This window comes from Dryas octopetala, chromosome 2 (genome assembly GCF_963921425.1).
Source record: "Dryas octopetala chromosome 2, drDryOcto1.1, whole genome shotgun sequence".
Lineage (NCBI taxonomy): Eukaryota > Viridiplantae > Streptophyta > Magnoliopsida > Rosales > Rosaceae > Dryas > Dryas octopetala.
This window is the reverse complement of record NC_141367.1, coordinates 145,334-167,556: the sequence shown is the minus strand read 5'-3', so window position 1 is coordinate 167,556 and position 22,223 is coordinate 145,334. Positions and strand designations below refer to the sequence as shown.

The 22,223-nt window shown below is 38.7% G+C and overlaps 3 protein-coding genes across 5 annotated transcripts; 2 read left to right on the top strand and 1 right to left on the bottom strand.

Annotated features, from left to right (window-relative positions):
* Positions 1-541: 541 nt before the first annotated feature.
* Positions 542-8,086, bottom strand: LOC147292288 (ARM REPEAT PROTEIN INTERACTING WITH ABF2-like). The gene is given in 15 exon segments (XM_086234559.1): positions 542-907; positions 3,964-4,035; positions 4,597-4,725; positions 4,953-5,099; positions 5,196-5,288; positions 5,333-5,357; positions 5,446-5,510; positions 5,701-5,780; positions 5,913-5,976; positions 6,205-6,344; positions 6,471-6,600; positions 6,603-6,728; positions 6,847-6,975; positions 7,370-7,455; positions 8,026-8,086. Coding segments are annotated over 15 exon segments (1,713 nt in total).
* A 3,179-nt stretch (positions 8,087-11,265) lies between these two features.
* LOC147292287 (uncharacterized) lies at positions 11,266-12,072 on the top strand. The gene has a single exon (XM_086234557.1). The coding sequence runs from the start codon at positions 11,266-11,268 to the stop codon at positions 12,070-12,072; it is 807 nt and encodes a 268-aa protein (XP_086090683.1).
* A 3,443-nt stretch (positions 12,073-15,515) lies between these two features.
* LOC147292286 (O-Glycosyl hydrolases family 17 protein) lies at positions 15,516-19,762 on the top strand. Of its 3 annotated transcripts, none has more exons than XM_086231937.1 (3): positions 15,516-16,481; positions 17,757-18,869; positions 19,199-19,762. In XM_086231937.1, the coding sequence occupies exons 1-3, from the start codon at positions 16,150-16,152 to the stop codon at positions 19,263-19,265; spliced, it is 1,512 nt and encodes a 503-aa protein (XP_086088063.1). In that variant the 5' UTR covers positions 15,516-16,149; the 3' UTR covers positions 19,266-19,762. The 3 variants fall into 3 exon arrangements, with proteins under 3 accessions (XP_086088063.1, XP_086088062.1, XP_086088064.1); XM_086231936.1 differs by having other exon boundaries at positions 19,422-19,761; XM_086231938.1 differs by having other exon boundaries at positions 17,757-19,762.
* Positions 19,763-22,223: the final 2,461 nt, after the last annotated feature.

Genomic DNA, 22,223 nt, shown 5'->3' with positions numbered 1-22,223 from the left:
CATCTTGGAAACATAAACGAATCGTATGGTCTTATCAATGTGCCATGTGAAGGAATCAAAGTTGGCTTGCTCATGTGATATTTAATAAAATCTGAATCTTATCATCTTGAAACATAAACTACTTTGAAGCTTATCATTTAAGAAATGTAAATGAATCGTATGGTCTTATCAATGTACCATGTGAAGAAATCAAAGTTGGCTTGCTCATGTGACATTTAATAATAGGATAATTTATTAAAATTCATAAAACTACAGGACAAAGAGTACACATAATTGAAAGGATGCACACTTAAAATAAAGTAGACAACAAACATAATTGAAACGCACATAAAAATACATTTAGTCAAATTGTGAAAAGTCGGTGTTGGGATAGTACCCTCCTGAGCTTGAAGTGCCATGAGTGGCCTAGGCTACGACAGTTGATTTATATCTTGCCATAACTTCACGCTGTCGTGCCTCCCAAAATACTTGTTGGTCTTCGGACATGTTGTTGAGGTTCTTGCCTATAATGATCAAGTCTTCCTGCCTTTGTTTTTGATCATCAAACCGCCCCATGTAGCTCTTGTTGTTTCGACAACGACTCCATGTGTTGGACAAGGGTGGTGATACCGTCAGCAACTTGAGTCAATTGAGCACTATTGTGTCTGGCCTTCTTTGACCTATATCTCCCAGGTGGCCTCAGGCAACTACCAATTGGTTGAAAGGTTAGAGTATCCTTATGTACACTCAATCGAACAACGTCATCGACATCAGTAGGGTTGTCGGCCTCAGTGGGGGTGTCGGTTGGATTCCCCTCCGGTTCATATTGCCACTTCACAAAGTGTTGCATCTTGGCAAAACAATGGTGGTATGCAAAAAGACGGTTTCTCGAGTGGAGTGTTTGGTATCGTGCATTGGCAAAGCTCTCCTAGTAACATGACAACAAATTAATGAATCATAAATGGTATAAAAATTCATGAATTTTTTTTGGCCAACAAATATATTCGAATTTAATTAACAAAAAAACTCATCACATTAATTTGGTTTTGCCCACTAGTGCATTCTCGTTTTGCTGCCAAGATACATTTTTGATATTTCGTAATGGCTTGCCCTATCTTCTTGAAGTGAGCTTGGACCTCCCCAAGTTATCGTCTATTAGCCATGACTTGAGGACAATTCCGAATAAATTCATCGTACATTTTACACCAAAACTTCATGTTCCTTTGATTGGCGCCGATTTCACAATCTTCTGAATGTTGCATCTAAGCAACAACTAGAGCTGCCTCTTCCTCATTGGACTAATTGGGACCCTTTGGATTCATCATAATTGAAAAAAAAAAAAAAAAAAATTCTACAACCAAAGTTAGTATGCAAAATATATATAAGAGTTAATGAAAATGATTGATAGATGTGTGAAAAAATAAAGTGTGAATGTTCAATTTATAGGGAAAATGTTGAAATAGCCGTTAGGAATTTTTAAATAATTTTTCAGATTTTTCAGATTTTTCAATATTTTTTTTTGTATTTTTTGGTATTTTTTAATGTTGGTATAATGGTCAAATTATTCCAACCGTAGGATCACCAACGGATACATTAAAGGACGGCCCAGATCGTGCCACGCGTCTGGGCCAGTGTGATTTGTTTTTTAATTACTAATAGGTAGAAAGCAGGAGCCATCCGATCCTAACGGCTCCCACATCTGGGCCGTCCGTAACATGGAAGCGCGCGTGGGGGTAGGTGGGGGACAACGCTAATGTTGCACAGTGCAGCTGTCGGCTGCTTTTTCCCACCCCCGGCTTTTACTTGTTTACCCCTCCTATTTTCATTAATTTTTTCTCTTTTGTGAACAAACTAAATTTCTCCAAAAGGGCTGCCTTGTCAATTCACATTTGCTGGGCCCCACGAAAATTTTTCTCTCAAACTCACATCTCTGGCCCACTATTTAACATTTAAGATCTATTTCACACTCTCACTCTCACCCACTGTTCATGACCTGAGAGCAACAGAGGCTGAGTGCAAGAGGTGGTGGCCCCTACCCACATGTGTGTGTGAAATTGTTGAATTCAAGAGAGAGAGCAGGGGTAGCGAAAATACATGAAGGTCCTTTGGGCTTTAAAATTGGGCCGGTGTGACTGAGTGTCATTTGTGGTAATGAGGGGGGTATTAAAGGAAAAAAGCAAAGAGAGACAAAAGTGGCCGACATCAGCAGATGACGTGTCAATGCGCAACTTTCCATCGCATGGCCTCGCGTGTGCCCCACGGACGGTCCAGATTAATGGACTGTTGGTAATTAATGGTCTAGATCTGTTGAATGTTTGAAATTGTTGGATTTTTTTTTAATTAAAGTAGCTGTTGTGAGCAGTTGACGTGGCGGCATTTGGGCGCTCCAAAAAATTGAGTCGTTGCTCATCTAACAGCTCACAATATTTTCCCGTTATTTTGAAATAAAAAATTCATAAAAATTTCCAAAAAATCACAAAAAATTTATAATGGCTAGTTTAACATTTCCTCTATAATTGGTTATTCCACCCCATATTTTCACTCACTCATCTATCTTTTACATACTAAATTGTCGTAGAAAAATTTTATTTTCAATCATGATGAATCCAAAGGGAAAGAATTGGTCCAAAGAGGAAGAAGAGGCTCTAGTCGTAGTTTGGATGCAAAACTCTAAAGATTGTGAAATCGGCTCCAATAAAAGAAACTGAGATTTTTGGTGCAAAGTGTACAATAAATTTTGTAGAAATTGTCCTCTAGCCGTGACTAATGGGCGACCGTTAGTGAACAGAAAATATAGAATTTATAATATTGGGTAATAAAATTATAAATTTAAATATATTCCATATTGAGATTTTTAAAAAATAAAATTAATGGTATAATTTTTATAAATATTTAAATTATAAATTATAATTTAACTATCACTTAATCTAATTTAGACTTAATTTAATTAGGTACAATTGTATTACTCTCAGCTATTACACTCGGCATCACTGTAAGGCTATGATTAATGGGTGAGAGTGAGAGTGAGGGTGACACTACAAGAAAAACCTTAATATATATCAGTGATAAACCGATATCTATTTAGGTTTCCAACCGATATATTGAGTGCTGATATCTATTCTCTCATATTACATATCGGTTATACACTGATGTCTATACTATATTAGATATCGTATTTGTTTGATAATCTGATATCATATATAACCAACGATATCGAATTTAAACATTTCTGATATCTTAAAAACTAAATTCCGATATATAAGATACTTATTATATCGTTATTTTTTTTCAAACTGATATAAACAATATATTCAATATCGTTTTGGTAATGAAAATCTGATATAAAAAATATATAACATATCGTTTTTTTAATTAAAATCTGATATAAAAAGATATATAACATATCGTTTTTATACTTAAAATCTGATATAAAAAGATATATAATATATCATTTTTGTACCTAAAATCTGATATAAAAATATACTTTAGATATCGGTTTTTTTTTTTTTAAATGATATTGAAACTCTATTCCTTATCGTTGCTTTTTTATATAATCTGATATGTAATCCAAAGTAAACTTTTGGTATGGATAGAAATTGATAGGCAACATCCACACAACAATTAGTCAACTTCTAAAGTAATCCAACTTCAATTCTTTCATTCATATAAATTAATCCAACATCCAAAGAGTAATCAAGTTAACAAAAATAAATTACAAATCCATCTAAAAATATGGATAGCCCTCATCAATGCATGTATACCCCAAAATCACTATTCTATCTCCATAAGCACCTTCACAAAATCCATCTCTAGATCCTAAACACTGCCAACATGTACAAAATAATTAAGGCATGGCAGTGATGCAGCTAGGCCAAAATTTTGCCTATACAAAAGATTGGAATGTCAACTAGGTAGTATCTTCATATCCACAAAATGCTCAAAAAGGTACCAACAGATAATACAACACCCATATATTGTTCCAACCATTTCAGATGTATGTCTTGCTTCTGCAGCAACATCAGCAAGCACAAGGCCAGCAGCACCAGCTCCAGCAATCTGTTTTTTCACAAAGGGATCACGAAACATGGAAAACCATAAAACTTGTAGATGGAAAATGCAGAGAAAACATATTACAATATCTTCCAAGTTCTATGCAAAAGTAGCCTAACTTCAAGTGCAGCACCCGGTTTAAGCCAAAAAATATATACTTTAGATCAGAATAATTCCAAGTTAGTCACACGAAAATCACAAACTAAATCCCGTCCTCTGTTAAGTACAGAAGCTGATATATTAAAAACTATTGATATATCATAGAGATTGCTTTCTAAAAACTATAGATTGCAGCAAGGGCATTAAGTGCATTAATAACATGAAACATATATATACTGAAATAAGATTTGTATCAGTTGGCAGCAATCAATGTAAAATTTGAAATACATGACAAGGAGAATATTGAAGTTCAAAAAAACCCAAGCATAAATCATAAACACAAACCAAACAGCCACATGCACAACAATCAAAAGTCGAATCAAATTCAATTAAAAAGAATGAAATCATCAATATTAGACCAAAACCAACATATCTTGAAAACTATCAGAAATTTTATAGCTTGAAAACTATTAGAAACATTATAAGCATCCCAGTGCCAGAGGCACGAAGCCAAGGCAACTGAGGGGCTGAATCAAATGTCCATGAAGGATAAGCAACATAAGTATATGAACCCTCTTCTACAAGCCTAAGTTCCAGCTGCATGTATAGAGAATAAAGTCCAACAATCAATTATTTGCTTGTAAAACCACATAATTACATCACTGTGCTTTAAATGTCATAAGTTGAAATCAGTCAGGTTCCACATTTTCTATTAAAGACTCAGTGCAACACCCAAGACATTGCAAACTTTCTAGCTTTTTTTGCAAGGCAAAAAGAAAATTTAGTTTAATCTGCATAGGAAGAGAAATTATTTGAATAAGAACGAAAGGTTGGAGAAGCACATACCCTGGTCTAGCACTCAACTTCTCAAACTGTTCCAAAATAAATAAAATGCATGTGTGCCTTAATGACATTGCATGGAAGGCTTCTGAAAGTTCATACATGTTCGAAACATTCTCCAATGAAATGTCCTAAGTCAACAAATGAAATCGTAATTAGGCAGCCAGCTTTTTTGATTCAGAAGCAGGACATGCAGAGAGAGAGAGAGAGAGAGAGTGCTAGCTCACCTGTGCTATTGTATACTCACAAAGCCGCTTGAGTCCCTCCAAAAGATACTGATCTGCAGCTCTGAGGAGATCTTGAGCAATATCCAAAGTAATGTCTACCGATCCAGTAGGAGATCTTGAGCAATATCCAAAGTAATGTCTACCGATCCAGTGTATATAAATCTGTTCATAGTCAAAAGTCTCTGAATCATCAAAGCTCACCAGACAGCTTTTGCAAAACAAGAAAACACACGCTTCACTTTATCTTTACCTCATCATCAACTCGAAAACCTCCCATCTAATATTTGGTATCTCTATGTCCCTTGCATCCTTCTCCTGTAACAAGTTACTGGAAATTATAAAGATATGCATACTATTGAACATCAAGACATCCTTTCTACTCTGTAATGTGCACTTTAGTGTTTATTGGATACTACTGGAATAACAACACCACCCCCCCCCCCCAAAAAAAAAGAAAGGGGGGGCGAAACATGGGAGGCTAAGGGGAAAACATGCAGACGCTCACCCGGTAACCACCATCGAACATAGCACGAAACGCAGCTGAAGAAGCAAGGAGGCAGATTCTGTGAGCATAGAACCGCCGACCTGCAGTTGGTGAGTGAAGCAATCAAACATTTAGGTCCTTTATGCTAACAATTACAAACACACTAATGCTCCTCTATGATAACTAATATAACATAAGTAGGAATAACTTGAACGAAAATAAACGATTTATACCTTCAACTAAAAATGTAACATCGGACAGTGTAGGGTTGTTTACATACTGCTCCCCTAGATAGACCTACAGGAAGATTTATCCACCATCATAGGCAATTCATACTAAATACATGCTTAATGCTTAAGATGACAGCACTTTTAAATGCAGACAAGCAACCACAGAATGGTTTGGAGCAACAAAACATGTATTCTGCCACCAAGTTGACCCCTTATAGCATGTCCAAAAACATAAGAATTCAATATATATACCAAAAGCATGAAAAAACCAGCCCCTATTAGAAAGCACCCCAACCTGTGGTGTTGGAGATGGGGGAGCTGCATCCACAGGAGAAAGAGTCATGGCTTTATTGGCCAACTTGTACAGAGCCATAGCACCATCAAGTTGCTGTTTATGGCTATTAGAACCAAGAAGTGCAAGAAGCAACTCCAACCCTGCTCAACAATATGTTAAATATATCAGCTAACTCCAAACCAGCATAAATATAATAAAGAATATAAGTTTCTATGCAAAAGAACAACATGAACAAAATAGATTGAGATACAGAAAATATGACATGCCATTGTTATCAATGAATATTGTCCTCAGATCATCTGGGGAACAAAGATGAGCAAAAGCCAAAGCAACTCGTCTTTGAACAACCCTCTCCGCCACACGCATCAAATATAACAAATGGGACAAAACCTACATTAAGAAAGAGTGGGTGTGAGAGATAGAGATAGAGAGAGAGAGAGAGAGAGAGAGAGAGATTGAAAAATAAATTCTCCATCCTGCAGCTTCTGAACACCTCCAACCCTAATAAAATCGAACACATTATCCTAGCGGAGGAAATGAATAAACAAAATAAGATCACATTAAAATGGTGATAAAAGTTGACCCAATTTATATATAGCATTCATTCCACAAGTTCATGACAGTTCATTAATTATACCATACCTCATTATCTGCAAGGCCATAAAGAGTAAAAGCAGGATTATGTTGCAGAGACCCATTTTTTGAATCAAGAAGCTTCAGCAATGGCAATAAACCACCATTATGAGCAATACCAGCTTGGTTGTGTGCATCCTGAATTTGCAAATACTTGAAGCAATTATTACCAAAGAAAGTAGCATGTGAAAAGAGAGAAAAGGAATATTTCAATAATAAATCAAGATTAATGCATTGGATTGCACTATCAGGAACCTGAAGACAGTAAGTGATTGAAAAAAATTCCTCAAGATTTAAATTTTAGAACTTCTGCTCAAATGTACTAACAAATGGCCCATAAATTCATATTTGTTTCTAGAAGAACATGGAATAAGTCCATCTACGGTTATTTAAATTCTTAGCACAAAATCAAAAGTCAGCCTTAGCAGATAGAACCCGTTCAATGGCATGAAGACACTGGTCCCACACTAAATTTTTCAATATTGGCCAAGACCTGTGATTTAAACAAAACAAAATATGAAGAAATATTAACCTGTGCCAATCTCCCCAATGCAAATGCCGACATCTCCCTCAGTTGTACATCTGGGGATTGAAGCATCTCAACCCCATGGTTGAAACCTTAACTAAAGAACACATCATGTAAACATGGTTGAAACCTTAACTAACCAACCAAATGCACCCTAAAAGAAAGATATACTCAGCAACAATTAAACCCAATTAACAACAAGACTGATTTGACTAAAGAATACAAATAGCAGCTTAGTTAAAACCCTATTTCAGCAAAGAAAACTGGAAAAGAAACCCTAAATTGTCAACACTAATTCCTAATTTAATTCGAACACAAAAATTAAACCCAGAAAGAACCAGGTTTTTAGTAGCAACAAACTCACTGCACAACGGATTCCCAATTCTCAATTCAACAGAAAAAAAAAAAATTATTTCCAAATTAGACATTAAAACCTAAATCAGAAATACCTGGGGAAAACGAGCCGATTGAAGAACAAAATTTGAGGTGAGAGACGGCTGGGAGTGAGCGGGTAAGGTGGTTTTCGAGAAAGTGGGGAATAGGGAAGTGGATGAGAAAAACGAAAATGAATGAACAAACGAGACCCAAGCTCGCCATTCCAACAACTCATAAAAAGCCCAACCTGTCTCGGGCCCAAAGCTTTGGACTTGTCGTCATCCGACCTTCGAGCAGTGACACAGATCCATAGTGCTCCGCCCAATTTGCGGTACCCAAGCTTGCCATTCCAACGTTCTGCTGAGATCCAAGCTTCTGCCTCGAGAGGATGTCGTTCGACCTCCGACAACAGGTAATCGCAAAGCGTGATCCAATCTCCGAGCACCTAAGATCGCAAAGCCCAGCCCTTGGAATTAAGATCTGACCTCTATCTCGATGCCGCAATGCAAAAGCTTGAGCCAATCATGGCTGAGCTCGACCTCAACAATTAACGCCGAGTAACAATCAATTCTAGGAGGTTTGGAGAGGGCGAGACAAGAGAGAGCGAAGGGACTTCGATAGCAAGGGAGATCGGCAAGGAATAACGGTGGTGACGGTGTCGGTGGGGCGCGACAGCAAGGGTTTAGAGACACAGAGAGAGGGCGTTTGAGATAAGTCATAGAGATCGAGCAGAGAGAGGGAGAGGGCGTTTGAGATAAGTCAGAAAATAAGGACAGCGGGGGTGAAATGATAAGTGGAGGAGAGAGAGAGAGAGAGAGAGAGAGATAACGTGCTTTTTTATGTGAAAGGAGATAACTTAAGTTATCAGTTAAAACTTTAGATATCGGTTTTTAAACAATTTTTAATCAAAATGGAAATTTAAGATATCGGAAAAAAAATTTGGTGATATGTTAATGTGTTTAGATATCGTCTAAAAAATCAACCGATATGTAAAACTCTACAATATCGGTTTATGTAAAAACTGATATTAAACAAGTGATATCTATTACAGTTTTTCTTGTAGTGTGAGAGTTAAGACTAACTCTCAGTAGTTGATTAGTGGGCCGAAGGTTGAGAGTTAACTAACAGAGGGTAATATTTGAGATTGATATATGTAAAACTTGAGAGTGAGAGTTCGAGTGAGAGTGGGGTCCACTGAATAATGTGTGTTGCGGATGGGGATGGCTAAGAGAAAGTGGGGTGGTGAAATTCCTTCCCAGCCTTTATGTCACAAATTCATTGTTGTTTTATTGTGTTGGTATTAAATTAAATGCAAGGGGCAGATTTGGAAAAATGAGGAGATGTGAAAAGCAGCCGACAAGTGACTGGCCCACATGACAGAAGCTGACTGACGCACCATGAGGACGCGTGCGTGACACGGACGGTCAAGATCTATGGATCGTTGCGGATCATCGGTCGAGATCTTTGGACTGTTGTTTTTTTTATTTATTTGAAAACAGCCCTTACACGTGGCGCCTATCTGACCATTTAAATTAATTACCGTTGGTGATCAACGGCTGCAAATAAATGACCGTTATAATTAGGATTAAAAAATATAAAAAAATACGTAAAAAATTCAAAAAAATTCAGAATAATTTAATAAAATTTCCAACAGCTATTTCATCACTTGTCCTATAAATTGAGCATTCACATCTCATTTTTTTCATACATCTATCTATCATTTTCACTCACCCATATTGTAGAAAAATTTTCTTTGCAATTTTAATCATGGTAAAGGGTCCCAATTGGTCCAATGGTGAAGAGGTAGCTCTAGTTGAAGCTTGGATGAAACTTTCTGAAGATTGTGTTATCGGCTCCCATCAAAGAAACACCGACTTTTGGTGCAAAGTGTACAATGAATTTATTCGGAATTGTCCTCAAGCCCTGGCTCATGGACGACAACTTGGGGCGGTCCAAGCTCACTTCAAGAAGATAGGGCAAGCCACTAGTAAGTATCATCAATGTATCTTGGTGGCAGAACGATCACGCACTAGCGGGCAATCACAAATTGATGTGGTGAGTTTTTTTGGTTAATTAAATTCAAATAGCTTTGTTGGCCAAAAAAAAAAAAATTCAAATATTTTTATACCATTTATTTGTTTTTATTGATTTGTTTTCATGTTACTAGGTGAGCTTTGCCAATGCATGATACCAAGAACTCGACAACAGAAACTATCCTTATTGTTGGCACCATTGTTTTGCCAAGATGCAACACTTTGTGAAGTGGCAGCATGAGAATGCCGACACCCCCACCGACGTCGACACCCCCACTGATGCCGATACCGATGACGCGGTTCGATTGAGCCCGATTGAGGATCCCCCAGTTTTTCAACCACTTGCCGGAGCTCGCCCGAGGCCACCTGGCAGAGATAAGTCAAAGAAAGCCAAACACGATAGTGCGCCATTTTCTGAGGGTTACACCCACCTTGTCAAAGAAGCGCGATCATTGTCAAAACAACATGAGCAATTCATAGGGCGATTTGATGATCGAAAACAAAGGCAAGAAGACTTTATCATTATGGGTAAGGACCTTAACACCATGTTCGGAGAACAACGAGCATTTTGGGAGGCACGACAACGTGAAGTTATGGCAAGATGAAATTCGACTAGTGCAACCTCGGCCACTCATGGCACATCAAGCTCGGGAGGGTACCATCCTAACACCGACTTTTCACAATTGGACTAAAATGTATTTTTAAGTGCGCTTTAATTATATTTGTCGTCTACTTATTTAAGTGTTCGTTTTAATTATGTTTGTCGTCTACTGTATTTAAGTGTGTGTTGTATGAATATGAGTGTACTCTTTTTCTTGTACTTTCATGAAATTTAATAAATTATCCTATTATTAAATGTCATATTTCCAAGTCATGAGCAAGCATTGAATTCTTTTGACATGACAAGATGATAAGATTTCGATTCCTTTAACATTTCCAAGATAATGTGCAAGCATCAGATTCCTTTAATATGACAAGATGATGAGATTCTTAATCCTTTAACATTTTCAAGACAATGACCAAGCATCAGATTCCTTTACGTTTCCTAGATGATAAGCTTGCTTCTGAAATGTTTATGTTTCCAAGATGATAAGATTCTGATTCTATTAAATTTCACTTTTAATCTAGTCTGTTGGATTGTTATCTTTGATTCCACATGTACCTCTATAAATATGATGGATGTCTTCTACCAATCACATGTACCTCTATCTTTGATTGTTTTTTTTTTTAATTTCACTTTCATACGATTCAATCACACTAATTTTCAAGATGTCTTCTACCAACGAGTTCGACAACGAGTTCGATGACTCGGATGATGAGATATTCTTGAATCAAATGCTGCTATTTCGTCAACAAATCACAAATCTCACGACGGCATGTGTCATGGGTGTTGCAACTGCTTATCAACAGCAAAATGAAGAACCACGCTGAGGAGACACATCAAATCCAAGACGCCAAATACATCGAAATCGAGAAGTTGGCCACAATCTTATAATGACCAACTACTTCACTCATGACGCCAGATTTACTGACGAGATGTTTCGTCGGCGCTATCGGATGCAGAAATCTCTATTCCTAAAGATGCTCCAAGATGTGTGCAACCATGATGACTACTTCCAGCAAAGACAAAACGCTGTTGGAAAATGGGGATGCACGCCGAAGCAGAAGGTAACTTCAGTTATGAGAATGCTCTTCGCTGGGTACTCAGCCGATGCACCAGATGAGGGATTCCAGATTGCCCAAAAAACAGTGTTGCAGTCTTTGAAGAGGTTCATAAGAGTGATTCCAGAGATATATGAAACGGAATACCTCCGCACTCCAACAATTGCTGATCTTCAAAGGCTGTTGCGTAGGGCCAACAAACGAGGATTCACAAGCATGCTCGGGAGTCTAGATTGTATGCATTGGGAGTGGAGGAATTGCCCTGTGGGACACCAGGGGACATATCAGGGACATTATCACACCCCAACAATGATACTCGAGGCAGTTGCCGGGTACGACACGTGGATCTGGCATGCCAACTTTGGTTGGCATGGGAGCAACAACGACATTAACGTCTCAGATGGCTCGCATCTTTTTGATGCTGAAGAGCAGCAGCACAACCCTAAAGTAAGATACAAAGTCAATGAGAATGAGTACACAATGAGGTATTATCTAGTGGATCGGATTTACCCCAAATGGGCTACGTTGATCGAAACAATATCGAATCCGGTAGGAGATGCTAATAAACTATTTGCAAAGTATCAAGAGTTCTACAGGAAAGATGTTGAGAGGGCTTTCGGGACTCTGAGGGCGAGATGAGAGATTCTTAAAAAACCCGCCAAAGGATGGAGCCTTAATGATCTCGGTTATAGTATGAAGACGTGCATAATTATGCACAATATGATCATTGAAAACGAGCGGCCAGAAAACGAAGATGATGAATCGGATGACGATGTCAACCACGTTGAGGAAAGGACCGCCTGAGCTGTTTCACGATATGAAACTTCAGCAGGGGGCGGAGGTGAAGGTTATCGTCCACGTCATGTGGTAGAAAGACTTTCTCTAATGAAGCGAAGTTCTTATTCGGAGTTCGATGACGAAGAATTGACACCCACGTAATTATACCAATCTGAGATCTTCTGTTCTATTTCACACTCGTCACATGGTTGAACAGGAGGGTTTCCCGCTGGTGCATGGCACCGGTGGTTTGGGCTCTGGCAGGTGGTTCAACCATTGGTGGCGAAGATTTGGGTGATTGGCCAAATCCTTGAGCTCCAATCTCATGCAAAATTCACACAAAGGGACCAAAATATCATCCGAACACTTGTAGAACCTCCAGTCTGGTTCTTTTGCACGCTCCATCATTAAACAATAATCGCACAATGGAGCAGCACAGTTAGAGAGGCACTTACACAAGCTTTGATCGCACTGTTGTTTGGAGCTCTCACCAGCGCCTTGCTTGGAGCTCTCACCGACGTCTTGCTTAGAGCTCTCACCGACACCTTGCTTAGAGGAGGAAGCCATTTCTAAACGATAGTTATGTAGATGTGTTGACCTACTAGTTAAACCTTGGTATTTATAGGGGAAAAAAAGCATGATAACTTGCCCATTGGATTCCCTGATGGATTCACAGATACTCGAATCTCACATGTGAAGTAACAGTGTTGTGCATGTGATAGAGTGTAAAGTAAGTGTATGGTCTTGTCATTGGTTGAGTGAATTATTTTGCAAGCATGTGATGGTTGTGTCATGTCAAGTCAGCTAAGAGAAATTAATGTCTTTATTTCATTTCACAAACTGTAACCGACAAATACAAACACACTTAAACGGCAAACACAAAGACAAGAAACAAACTTCGAAGATAAACAACGAAGATTAACCTAACATACGAAGATAAACCTAACATACGATAATGAGAACAACATTGATGAACCATGATTTTGATCTCAATGTGTTGGTGTAAGTGGCGGGTTCCCTTCTCGGATCCAATGTGTTAGTTATTTTAGTGTGATTTCCTTTATATGTTTGTCGTCGTTCGTTTTATAAAATACAATAAATTGTGTTGTGTTTACCATTTTTTTACATTTCAAACATTAAAAAATATCAAACATTCAACTTGAAATATATAATTTATAATTTGGGCCATAAAATTATAAATCCAAATATATTCAATATTGACCTTATATTAAAGATCTCTTTAAAATAAAACCAATGATATAACTTTATAAATATTTAAGTTATAAATTATAGGCTCAATTACAATTTACCCCTACAAACTATAGGGGTGATTTCAAGATGGTCCATAAACAAAAAAATCTTTCAAGCGCGTCCACCAGCTTTCATAAATCATGCAACATTAGTGTTTCCATCCAATTTTTCGTTAAATGCTTACGTGTCTTTGCTGACTGGATTTTTTAATGACATGGAGGGCCATGTAGATGCCATGTGGAAAATAAAATAATAAAAAATTACAAAACTTGAAAAATTTTGATTTCCTTTTCCTCTCTCTCTCTCTCTCTCTCTCTCTCTCTCTCCCCCCCCATTCCCCCCCCCAGCCTCCCACAACCACCCTCTCCCCCCCAGCCCCAGCCTCACCCTGCCCCTCTCTTCTCTCTTTTCTTTCTCTATTCTCTCTCTCTTCACTCTCTTCGGCCACCCCACCCTCACCACAGCCCCTCTTGACCCACCACCCTCCCCTCCCTCTCACTGACCTTCTGCACCGGCCCACCACCACACTCGTCCACCGACCCACCTCCTCCTTCACCCAGCCTCGGCGACCTTCCCCCTCCCCCGTCGCAAATCTAGCTTCGTCTTCTTCCTTTGATTATGGTGGGTTTTTGAATTATCACAGTACGTTGGTTGAATTGGATCTGGAAATCAAACTTCACCATCAATTCATGGTCTGTTGGATTATGATGGGCTTTTTAGTTGGATTTTTTATTTTTTGTTTGCGGATCCAATACAATGGATTTTTTATTTGAATATTTTGTCTTTTTTCTTGCTATGCTAGCTCGAAAGTAGGGGATACATAGGAGTGTGCGGCTACTATTGGCCTGGCTGGGTGGGATTGGGGGAGGGGCTGGGTGGGGAGGGGAAGGGGAAGGGCTGGGTCAGGGAAGGGGTTGGGGCTAGGTGGAGGGGGGAGGTGCGACGGGGGATGGGGATGGTCGCCGGGGCTAGGTGGAGGGGGGAGGTGGGTCGGTGGACGAGTGTGGTGGTGGGCCGGTACAGAAGGTCAGTGAAAGGGAGGGGAGGGTGGTGGGTCAGGAAGGGCTGTGGTGAGGGTGGGGTGGCCGAAGAGAGTGAAGAGAAAGAATAGAGAAAGAAAAGAGAGAGGAGAGGGGCGGAGTGAGGCTGGGACTGGCGGGGAGAGGGTGGTTGCAGGAGGCTGGGTGGGGGGAGGGGGAGGGTCACCGAGGCTGGGAGAGAGAGAGAGAGAGAGAGAGAGAGAGAGAGAGAGAGAGAGAGATGAAGGAGGAGAAAGGAAAGGGAAATCAGATTTTTTTAAGTTTTGTAATTTTTTATTATTTTGTTTTCCATGTGGCATCCACATGGCACTCCACGTCATTAAAAAATCTAGTCAGCAGAGACACGTAAGCATTTAACGAAAAATTGGACGGAAACACTAACGTTGCATGATTTATGAAAGCTGGTGGACGCGCTTGAAAGATTTTTTTGTTTGTGGACCATCTTGAAATCACCCCTATAGTTCATAGGGGTAAATTGTAATTGAGCCTAAATTATAAATTAACCATCACTTAATCAAAATTAGGCTTAATTTAATTAGTTACAACTGTATTACTCTCAGCTATTATTCTCAAGCACCACTACAGTTTCAGCACATATTACTATCACTCTCATATCACAAAATCACTTTTCAGGCCATAAAATCACTTTTCATGCCATGTATAACTCTTACTCTCACTCTCACTAGTGTGAATAGCCTAACTTCAACAAATATGACTATCACTTTCAGATCACAAAATTATTTTTCAAATCATAAAATCATTTTTTAGACCACTATATTATTCTCACACTCACTACACTACTGTGGATGACCGTACGCCTCTTGCGTGTTAAAAGACACATAACACAAGTACACAACACACTTATTTTTTGGTTTTGTTTGCTGCGCATCTGTATGACCTGTATCTATCTACATATGACATCTTTGCAGCTTTGCACACTCACTTCATTTTTCACTTTACTCTCTCTCTCTCTCTCTCTCTCTCTCTCTCTCTCTCTCTCTTCTTGTAGGAAGCTAGGGACTTAGGGGTAGTGGTAGGTCTGTGCCTTTTGGCAAGTGATGGATTCTTGAGCAGAAGAGAATAGGATCCTTAATTTGTTCAAGTCTTTTTATGATTTTATCTCTACCTCTATTTAGTCTTCAACCCCTCCTTTTCCATTTCACCTTTTCTCTCTGGATTTATATTCATTTACTACCACTTCTACTTCAAATCTGGGTTTCCTTTACTTAGTTAAACCACCCCCATCTAGCCCTACAGTTTTAGGCTCTTCTTTGAGCTGCAGAACAGGTTCTTGTTGCTGTTTTATCATTTTACCACTTCTTGAGTTCTATCTTCAGGAAGGTCGTTTGGCACCTCTCAATCATGGGTATGAATCCTTTTCTGTTTTGATATGGAAAAACTCTTGCTTTTGTTCTTCTACTACTTTCTTCATAGATCCGTTGCTCACTTTAGTTCTTTTCCTTGCACCACTTCACTCGAGTACTCACTTAGCAACCATATTTGAACTCTCACTACCTCTGCTTTGTTTCTTGCCTTGTATTTGCTTTTGTTTCTTTACCGGCCTACAACCCAAGTTCTACAAATCCCACTGCCCCGTTTGAATTGGGTTTTACTACATTTAAGCTGGATAGCATATTTAAAGGAGAAAATGAGGTGGTTTTCAGTGGCTATTGTGGTAGTTTCTTTGCTTTCAATGATCTGTATAGTGAGTGGCATTGGTGCAAACTGGGGTACGCAGACAAGCCACCCTCTTCCCCCAGATACTATGGTTCGCCTGTTGAGAGAAAATGGGATTCAAAAGGTTAAGCTTTTTGATGCGGATTATGACACATTGAACACTCTGAGTAAGTCTGGGATTGAGGTCATGGTGGGTATTCCTAATGATATGCTTGCAACTCTGGCCAGCAGCGTTAAGGCTGCTGAGAAATGGGTTTCCAAAAATGTCTCAGCACATATCTCCAACAATAATGTCAAGATCAGGTAGGCTTCCTTCATTTCCATATTTCTTCTACTCTATTTACTAAATTCTTTTGCAATATTTCTCACTCTTTTTTTCTTTTCGATGTATATGGCGGAGGAATATCATCATTTTAGTCATCTCTTCTGAGTTAGGATTCATTGCTCAGTACATAAATGCTTTTCCGAATCGAATTTTGGTTATTATAGTTGGTATTGGAGTATTGATTGCCGGTAGCAATTGGAAGTTTAATTTTTTTTTTTTTTTCAAATTGTTTCTGAAAAAATTGCCCATCCTATGCTAGAAAAATGCTTTATTCTCCTCCAAGGTATTTGGTAACACTATGCTTGATAAACCAATGAATCATAAAGGGGCAGATTTTTCTTTCGAAATGCATTACACTCTGTTTATGTAAAATATGTTAGTCGGTACTCCCAAAATTTTCCCTGTCTCACTGTCACTGGAAAAGAGCTTCACTTTCTTAATTAGAACCCAAAATTTACCTATCAGATTTGCAATTCTCTTCAATCGTATGTTTTATTTATTTTTTATATTATAGTTAAAATGAGACTATATGTAGTGAATGACTAATTATATAGTATAACTATAACATAGTTTTCTGATGTTTCCTCTGGGAAGTGTTTGTTTTGATGTCAGAGTCTTATGCACCTTTCTCTTTGTGATGGTGCTTATAAAATTTGTACATATTTGGGACAAACAAAATTTTATTGATTCTAATATGGTTGCTTCAGGGTTATATAGATGTAGTAAGAAAATAAAAGGGAAAACCATATCAGTCATGGCTTGCATCTTTTTTTTTAATTGCATTCCACTCTGTAGCATTTTCACTATCAAAGTTCCTAGCTTGTTACTGTTACTTCTGGACAACTGTTATGGTTAGCAACATTTTAGTTGAATGTGCTTGTTCGTGGCTTTTACTAAAATAACAGAGTCGTTAACTTTTATATATAGCCTGTCCAACAATTCTACAATACAAGGATGACCATGAACTTATTTGGCTTTGATTTATGTATTTTGATTCTTACATATATCAATGCCTTACAAAGCTAACATACTTATTATGGTTTTTTAAGCTAAGTCATGAAATTCATAAATAAGCTGTCTGAAAATTCCTTAAGGACAATCCAGAACTTATTGTTTTGATTGGTGTTCTCTGATTCTTTTGTATGTCATGCTTAATGTGCAGAGGATCTTTTATTCTTCTACTTCTTGCAAGCTTTGCATAGTCTTGACATCTTTGCATGTGATCAACTGATCATCCTCTATATAATCTTCAGGTATGTTGCAGTTGGAAATGAACCTTTCTTGGAAACATACAACGGTAGCTTCCTCCGAACAACCTTCCCTGCTCTGCGGAATGTCCAGTCTGCCCTGATAAAAGCTGGCATTAGCAACCAAGTAAAGGTGACTGTACCCCAAAATGCTGACGTCTATGCGAGTTCAAATGAGCTTCCATCCGGGGGTAATTTTCGAGCTGATATCCGTGATCTAATGCTTCAAATTGTCAAGTTCTTGAGTGACAATGGTGCCCCCTTTACCGTGAACATTTACCCCTTTATAAGCCTTTACATCGACTCCAACTTCCCTGTCGATTATGCATTCTTTGATGGCAATGCATTACCTATTACTGATGGCAGTTTAAGCTACTACAACATGTTTGATGCAAATTATGACACTCTTGTGTGGGCCCTGCAAAACAATGGTTTTGGAAACTTACCAATCATCGTCGGAGAGATTGGATGGCCAACTGATGGAGACCGGAATGCTAACTTAGTTTACGCTCAGAGATTCAACCAAGGTTTCATGTCCCACATATTGGGTGGCAGAGGAACCCCAATGAGACCTGGGCCAATTGATGCTTATCTATTCAGTTTAATTGACGAGGATGCAAAAAGCATTGATCCAGGAAATTTTGAACGACACTGGGGAATCTTTACTTTTGATGGGATACCAAAATACCAGCTTAACCTTGGCACCACAAATTCAGGGTCTTTAGTTCCAGCAAAAGGTGTGCACTATTTGGAGCGTAAGTGGTGTGTGATGAAGCCATCAGCGAGGCTTGATGACCCAGACGTGGCACCAAGTGTGAGTTATGCTTGTGGACTTGCCGATTGTACTAGCCTTGGTTATGGGACATCTTGTTCAAACTTGGATGCTCGAGGAAACATTTCGTATGCAATTAACAGTTACTACCAGAGGAACAATCAACTTGATGCTGCTTGCAAATTTCCAAACCTCTCAATGATCACCAAAACAAATCCATCAGTTGGATCTTGCAGATTTGAGATAATGATTGAACCATATTATGGAGGTGCAGAAAGGAGACTTGGGTCTCTCCAAAACCCTCTCAGCCTGTTTGCACTTCTCATTCTCTTTTCGCTAACCTATGTGTGAGTTCCAAGGCTTCTGATTCATTACCTAGAACATTACATTTCATGTAGGATAGCCTAGTGGAAGGCAAGAGCAATTGACAATGCATAAGTAGTTCAAATTTTGAAATTTTGAAGGTTAGCCTTCAAATTTGTCGGCAATATGCATATTTAAACTAGAATTGCTTTGATTGGCCAACCAAAAAAAAAAAAAACTAGAATTGCTTTGAAATAATTTATGTACAATGAAGAAAGTTTGTAAAATGGTGGCCTGGCCAACTGGGGTTGACCTGGACCATAGGTCAGTGGACAGACTGCAATTGACTTCGGCTACTATGATGTGGTTTCAGATATTTCACTGCACCGGATGTAAGGGATTACAAGGTTTCTTTTTTGGCCATTAAGATATTTCATTAAAGAAACGGAACAGCCCAAAGGGCAAACAAAGTAATACAGCAGATAAAAGGAAAACTACATCAGACAAAGGAAAAAACAAACCAAGATAACAAAAGCTTCAAACAAGAAAAACAACACTCAGAACAACATTAAGTTCTAAACACCTCTAATCTGCAGGAAGTCCATCCGCAGAGAGAATACCCAGGAGAGCGGATGGAGGAGAGGCAGCCCACCCTGCCGAGCACAGCCCCTGTCTTGCTAGCCGAGCAACAGTATCTGCTGCGCCATTGGCTTCACGCCTGACCCAATTCCACCTCAAAGAATCAAAGCCAGATGCAAGACTTCGAATTTCATGGCTTCTTGTCCCGAATGGTTGTTATTTGTATCGACTGTTAAGGAGTGGTGCAGAGTTTTGTGTCAATTTTGAATAGCATCATTGCCGACAAGAGTAATGTTAGTGAGATCATCTCAACTGTTGATCTTGTAAACCATTGTGGTTAGTTATTCACACAAGTAGGTTCCACTTATTAGGGACATGGTTTATAAGGAGGTCAGTTAAAATATCCAAATAGTTTTATGTTTGCCAAGAATTTACACCTCTTATTCGAGAGATGATTTGCTCAGTGGGACTTACATAAGTGACTTTCATTTGTATTAGAGTGATGATTAGCTAGGTTTAGACTTGGTAAAATTATAGATGACACGATAATATGACATGAACATGCAAATTTGGTGTTCCAATCGAGTTTTGTTGGATTGAGTCCATAACGAGTTGACACAATAATAACATGATATTTTTTTTTTTTTTTGAGAAAATAATAACATGATATTTAACGGGTTGGATTAGTTTTTTTTTTGCGAAACACAATAGTAGTATGCTATCTGATTTTTTTTACTATTTTTGTAATATGTTTTATATTTATATTATGTAATGCATTCGACATAAGTTTTTACAGTATTATAAAATGTTTATTTATTTGAGTTATTTTTTAAGACTAATAAAAATGGCTTTGATAGGGCCACCTAGAAAAATCTGGTGATAGATCAATCCACTTTGATCATTAATAATTTTTTTTTTGTTGTGTTTTACAATATAGTTACTATTTGACAATAAAAACTATTATTTCTGTTCAATGATTATAAAAAATCGCATAAAAATAATACTCATAGAATACTTTTTGTCTTTTTCTGATATAAACTTGTCAAAATTAATAAAACCTACATAAACTACAAAATTCAAATTAATGAAATCATATTCATTATAATTTGAACATTAATAATGGTTGTTATGGTTTGTCACTGTAGGGTTAATATCAAACAGTAACTATTAGTCTAATACAAAAAAAAAAAGACACGCGAGTGCTTGGCCATGTTATTTAGAGCTTCTTTTTGTTTTTTAATGAATTTCAGAGCATCTTTTTTAAAATGTGGATTTATTTATTATTGGACAAACCATTTAAACATTCTATAATATTAGGTGAGTTAATTTAACATTGAAATGTGTAGAATGAACTTATTTATTATATACTGTATTTCTTTCATTTATGGTGTTTTTTATAATTGTTGATATTTTGTTATCAAGAGAAACGGGTAAAATTGATAAATACTACGACACAATAAATGAACTGGTCTGATTTAAGTTTAAGATGACTTCAGACTGCACGAATACAACATAATACAAACTTACTACAGGATAACACATTGCTGAATCTAATTAGATGGGTAGTTGAGAACTTGAGATGGTACTCACTACTCCTACTCCTACAGTCATACTACATACTCGTGCTGACAAAAAAAATTTACTCATGCTGACAAGCTCTACGCGTTTTCAAAATTCACTTTTATATTTTAAAGGAAAAAAACAATATTCTAAGTGGTACAGGTCTTAAAGATCGTGCAGAGTCTGCAGACAGCGTATCTGGGGACCCATGTCCCGCTTGGGTATTAACTATTAAGCAACAAAAAAGCGGCTACAGTTCTCTATGGAGGAGATAAAATGTTTTGATTGTGTCGTGTTAACTTAGATCTCCCTTGTGTTTCTTTCTCACCTAGGCTCCTATCAGTAACTAAACATATTTCTCAGTAATCTGTTTATCCCTGCATTTCCTAAGTCACATACCAAAACAGTAAAAGTTGTGAAACACACTTGTTTATCACCAATAAAAGAAGCTCCTCCCCGCCTAATTTTTTTATTTTGGATAAATTCTCACCACCTATATACATTTTTGGGCCATGATAAATTGGTTCTTGCTTTAAGAACCAAAAAGAAAAGAGGGCTGTTATTTGCACACCCTCTTTTTTCTTTTTGCACACCCCTTCTGAAAAAAAAAAAAAAAGCCTCAAGAAAAAGACCACTTTAACCCTCCCCTCACCCACACACCCACACACCCCATTCCCATCTCCCCTCCCCCCCCCCGTACACACCCCTCCATCTTTCTTTCTCAAGCTTGCACAGCCACGCCCACGCCCACAGCCACGCCCACCACCATTCTCCCTCTCTCTACCATCTCTCCCAACCACCCCAGCCCCGCCCCAACCCACCCCAACCCAGCCCCGACCACCCCAGCCCCGCCCCAGCCCACCCCAACCCAGCCCCGACCACCCCAGCCCCGCCCCAGCCCCGCCCCTTCTCACCCCAACCCAGCCCCGACCACCCCAACCCTCCAGCCACCACGCGTAGCGGCTTCCAGCCACCGGCGTGCCTCTCTCTCTCTCTCTCTCTCTCTCTCTCTCTCTCTCTCTCTCTCTCTCTCTCTCTCTCCGAGTAGCTGGTTCGGCGAGCACTTGCCGAACGGGTCCTTGATGTTCGGTGGGTACCTGCCGAACAACACTCACATCGTTCGGCGGATGCCTGCCGAACGAGTGTGACATTTTCGGCGGGCCAGTGTCGAACGGATGCGCAGCTGCGCGCGGGAGGAGAGAGAGAGAGAGAGGAGGTGGTGCTGCTACAGGGCTGGGGTGCGGGAGGGAAGGAGGTGG

What these genes read in the sequence shown, in the direction of transcription:
- LOC147292287 (XM_086234557.1), top strand. Translation starts at nt 11,266, where the DNA reads ATGACCAACTACTTCACTCATGACGCCAGATTTACTGACGAGATGTTT.
- LOC147292286 (XM_086231936.1), top strand. Translation starts at nt 16,150, where the DNA reads ATGAGGTGGTTTTCAGTGGCTATTGTGGTAGTTTCTTTGCTTTCAATG. An exon ending in AACAATAATGTCAAGATCAG is followed by an intron (nt 16,482 to 17,756) that starts GTAGGCTTCCTT and finishes TATAATCTTCAG; the next exon opens with GTATGTTGCAGTTGGAAATG. An exon ending in CTCTTTTCGCTAACCTATGT is followed by an intron (nt 18,870 to 19,421) that starts GTGAGTTCCAAG and finishes TCTAATCTGCAG; the next exon opens with GAAGTCCATCCGCAGAGAGA.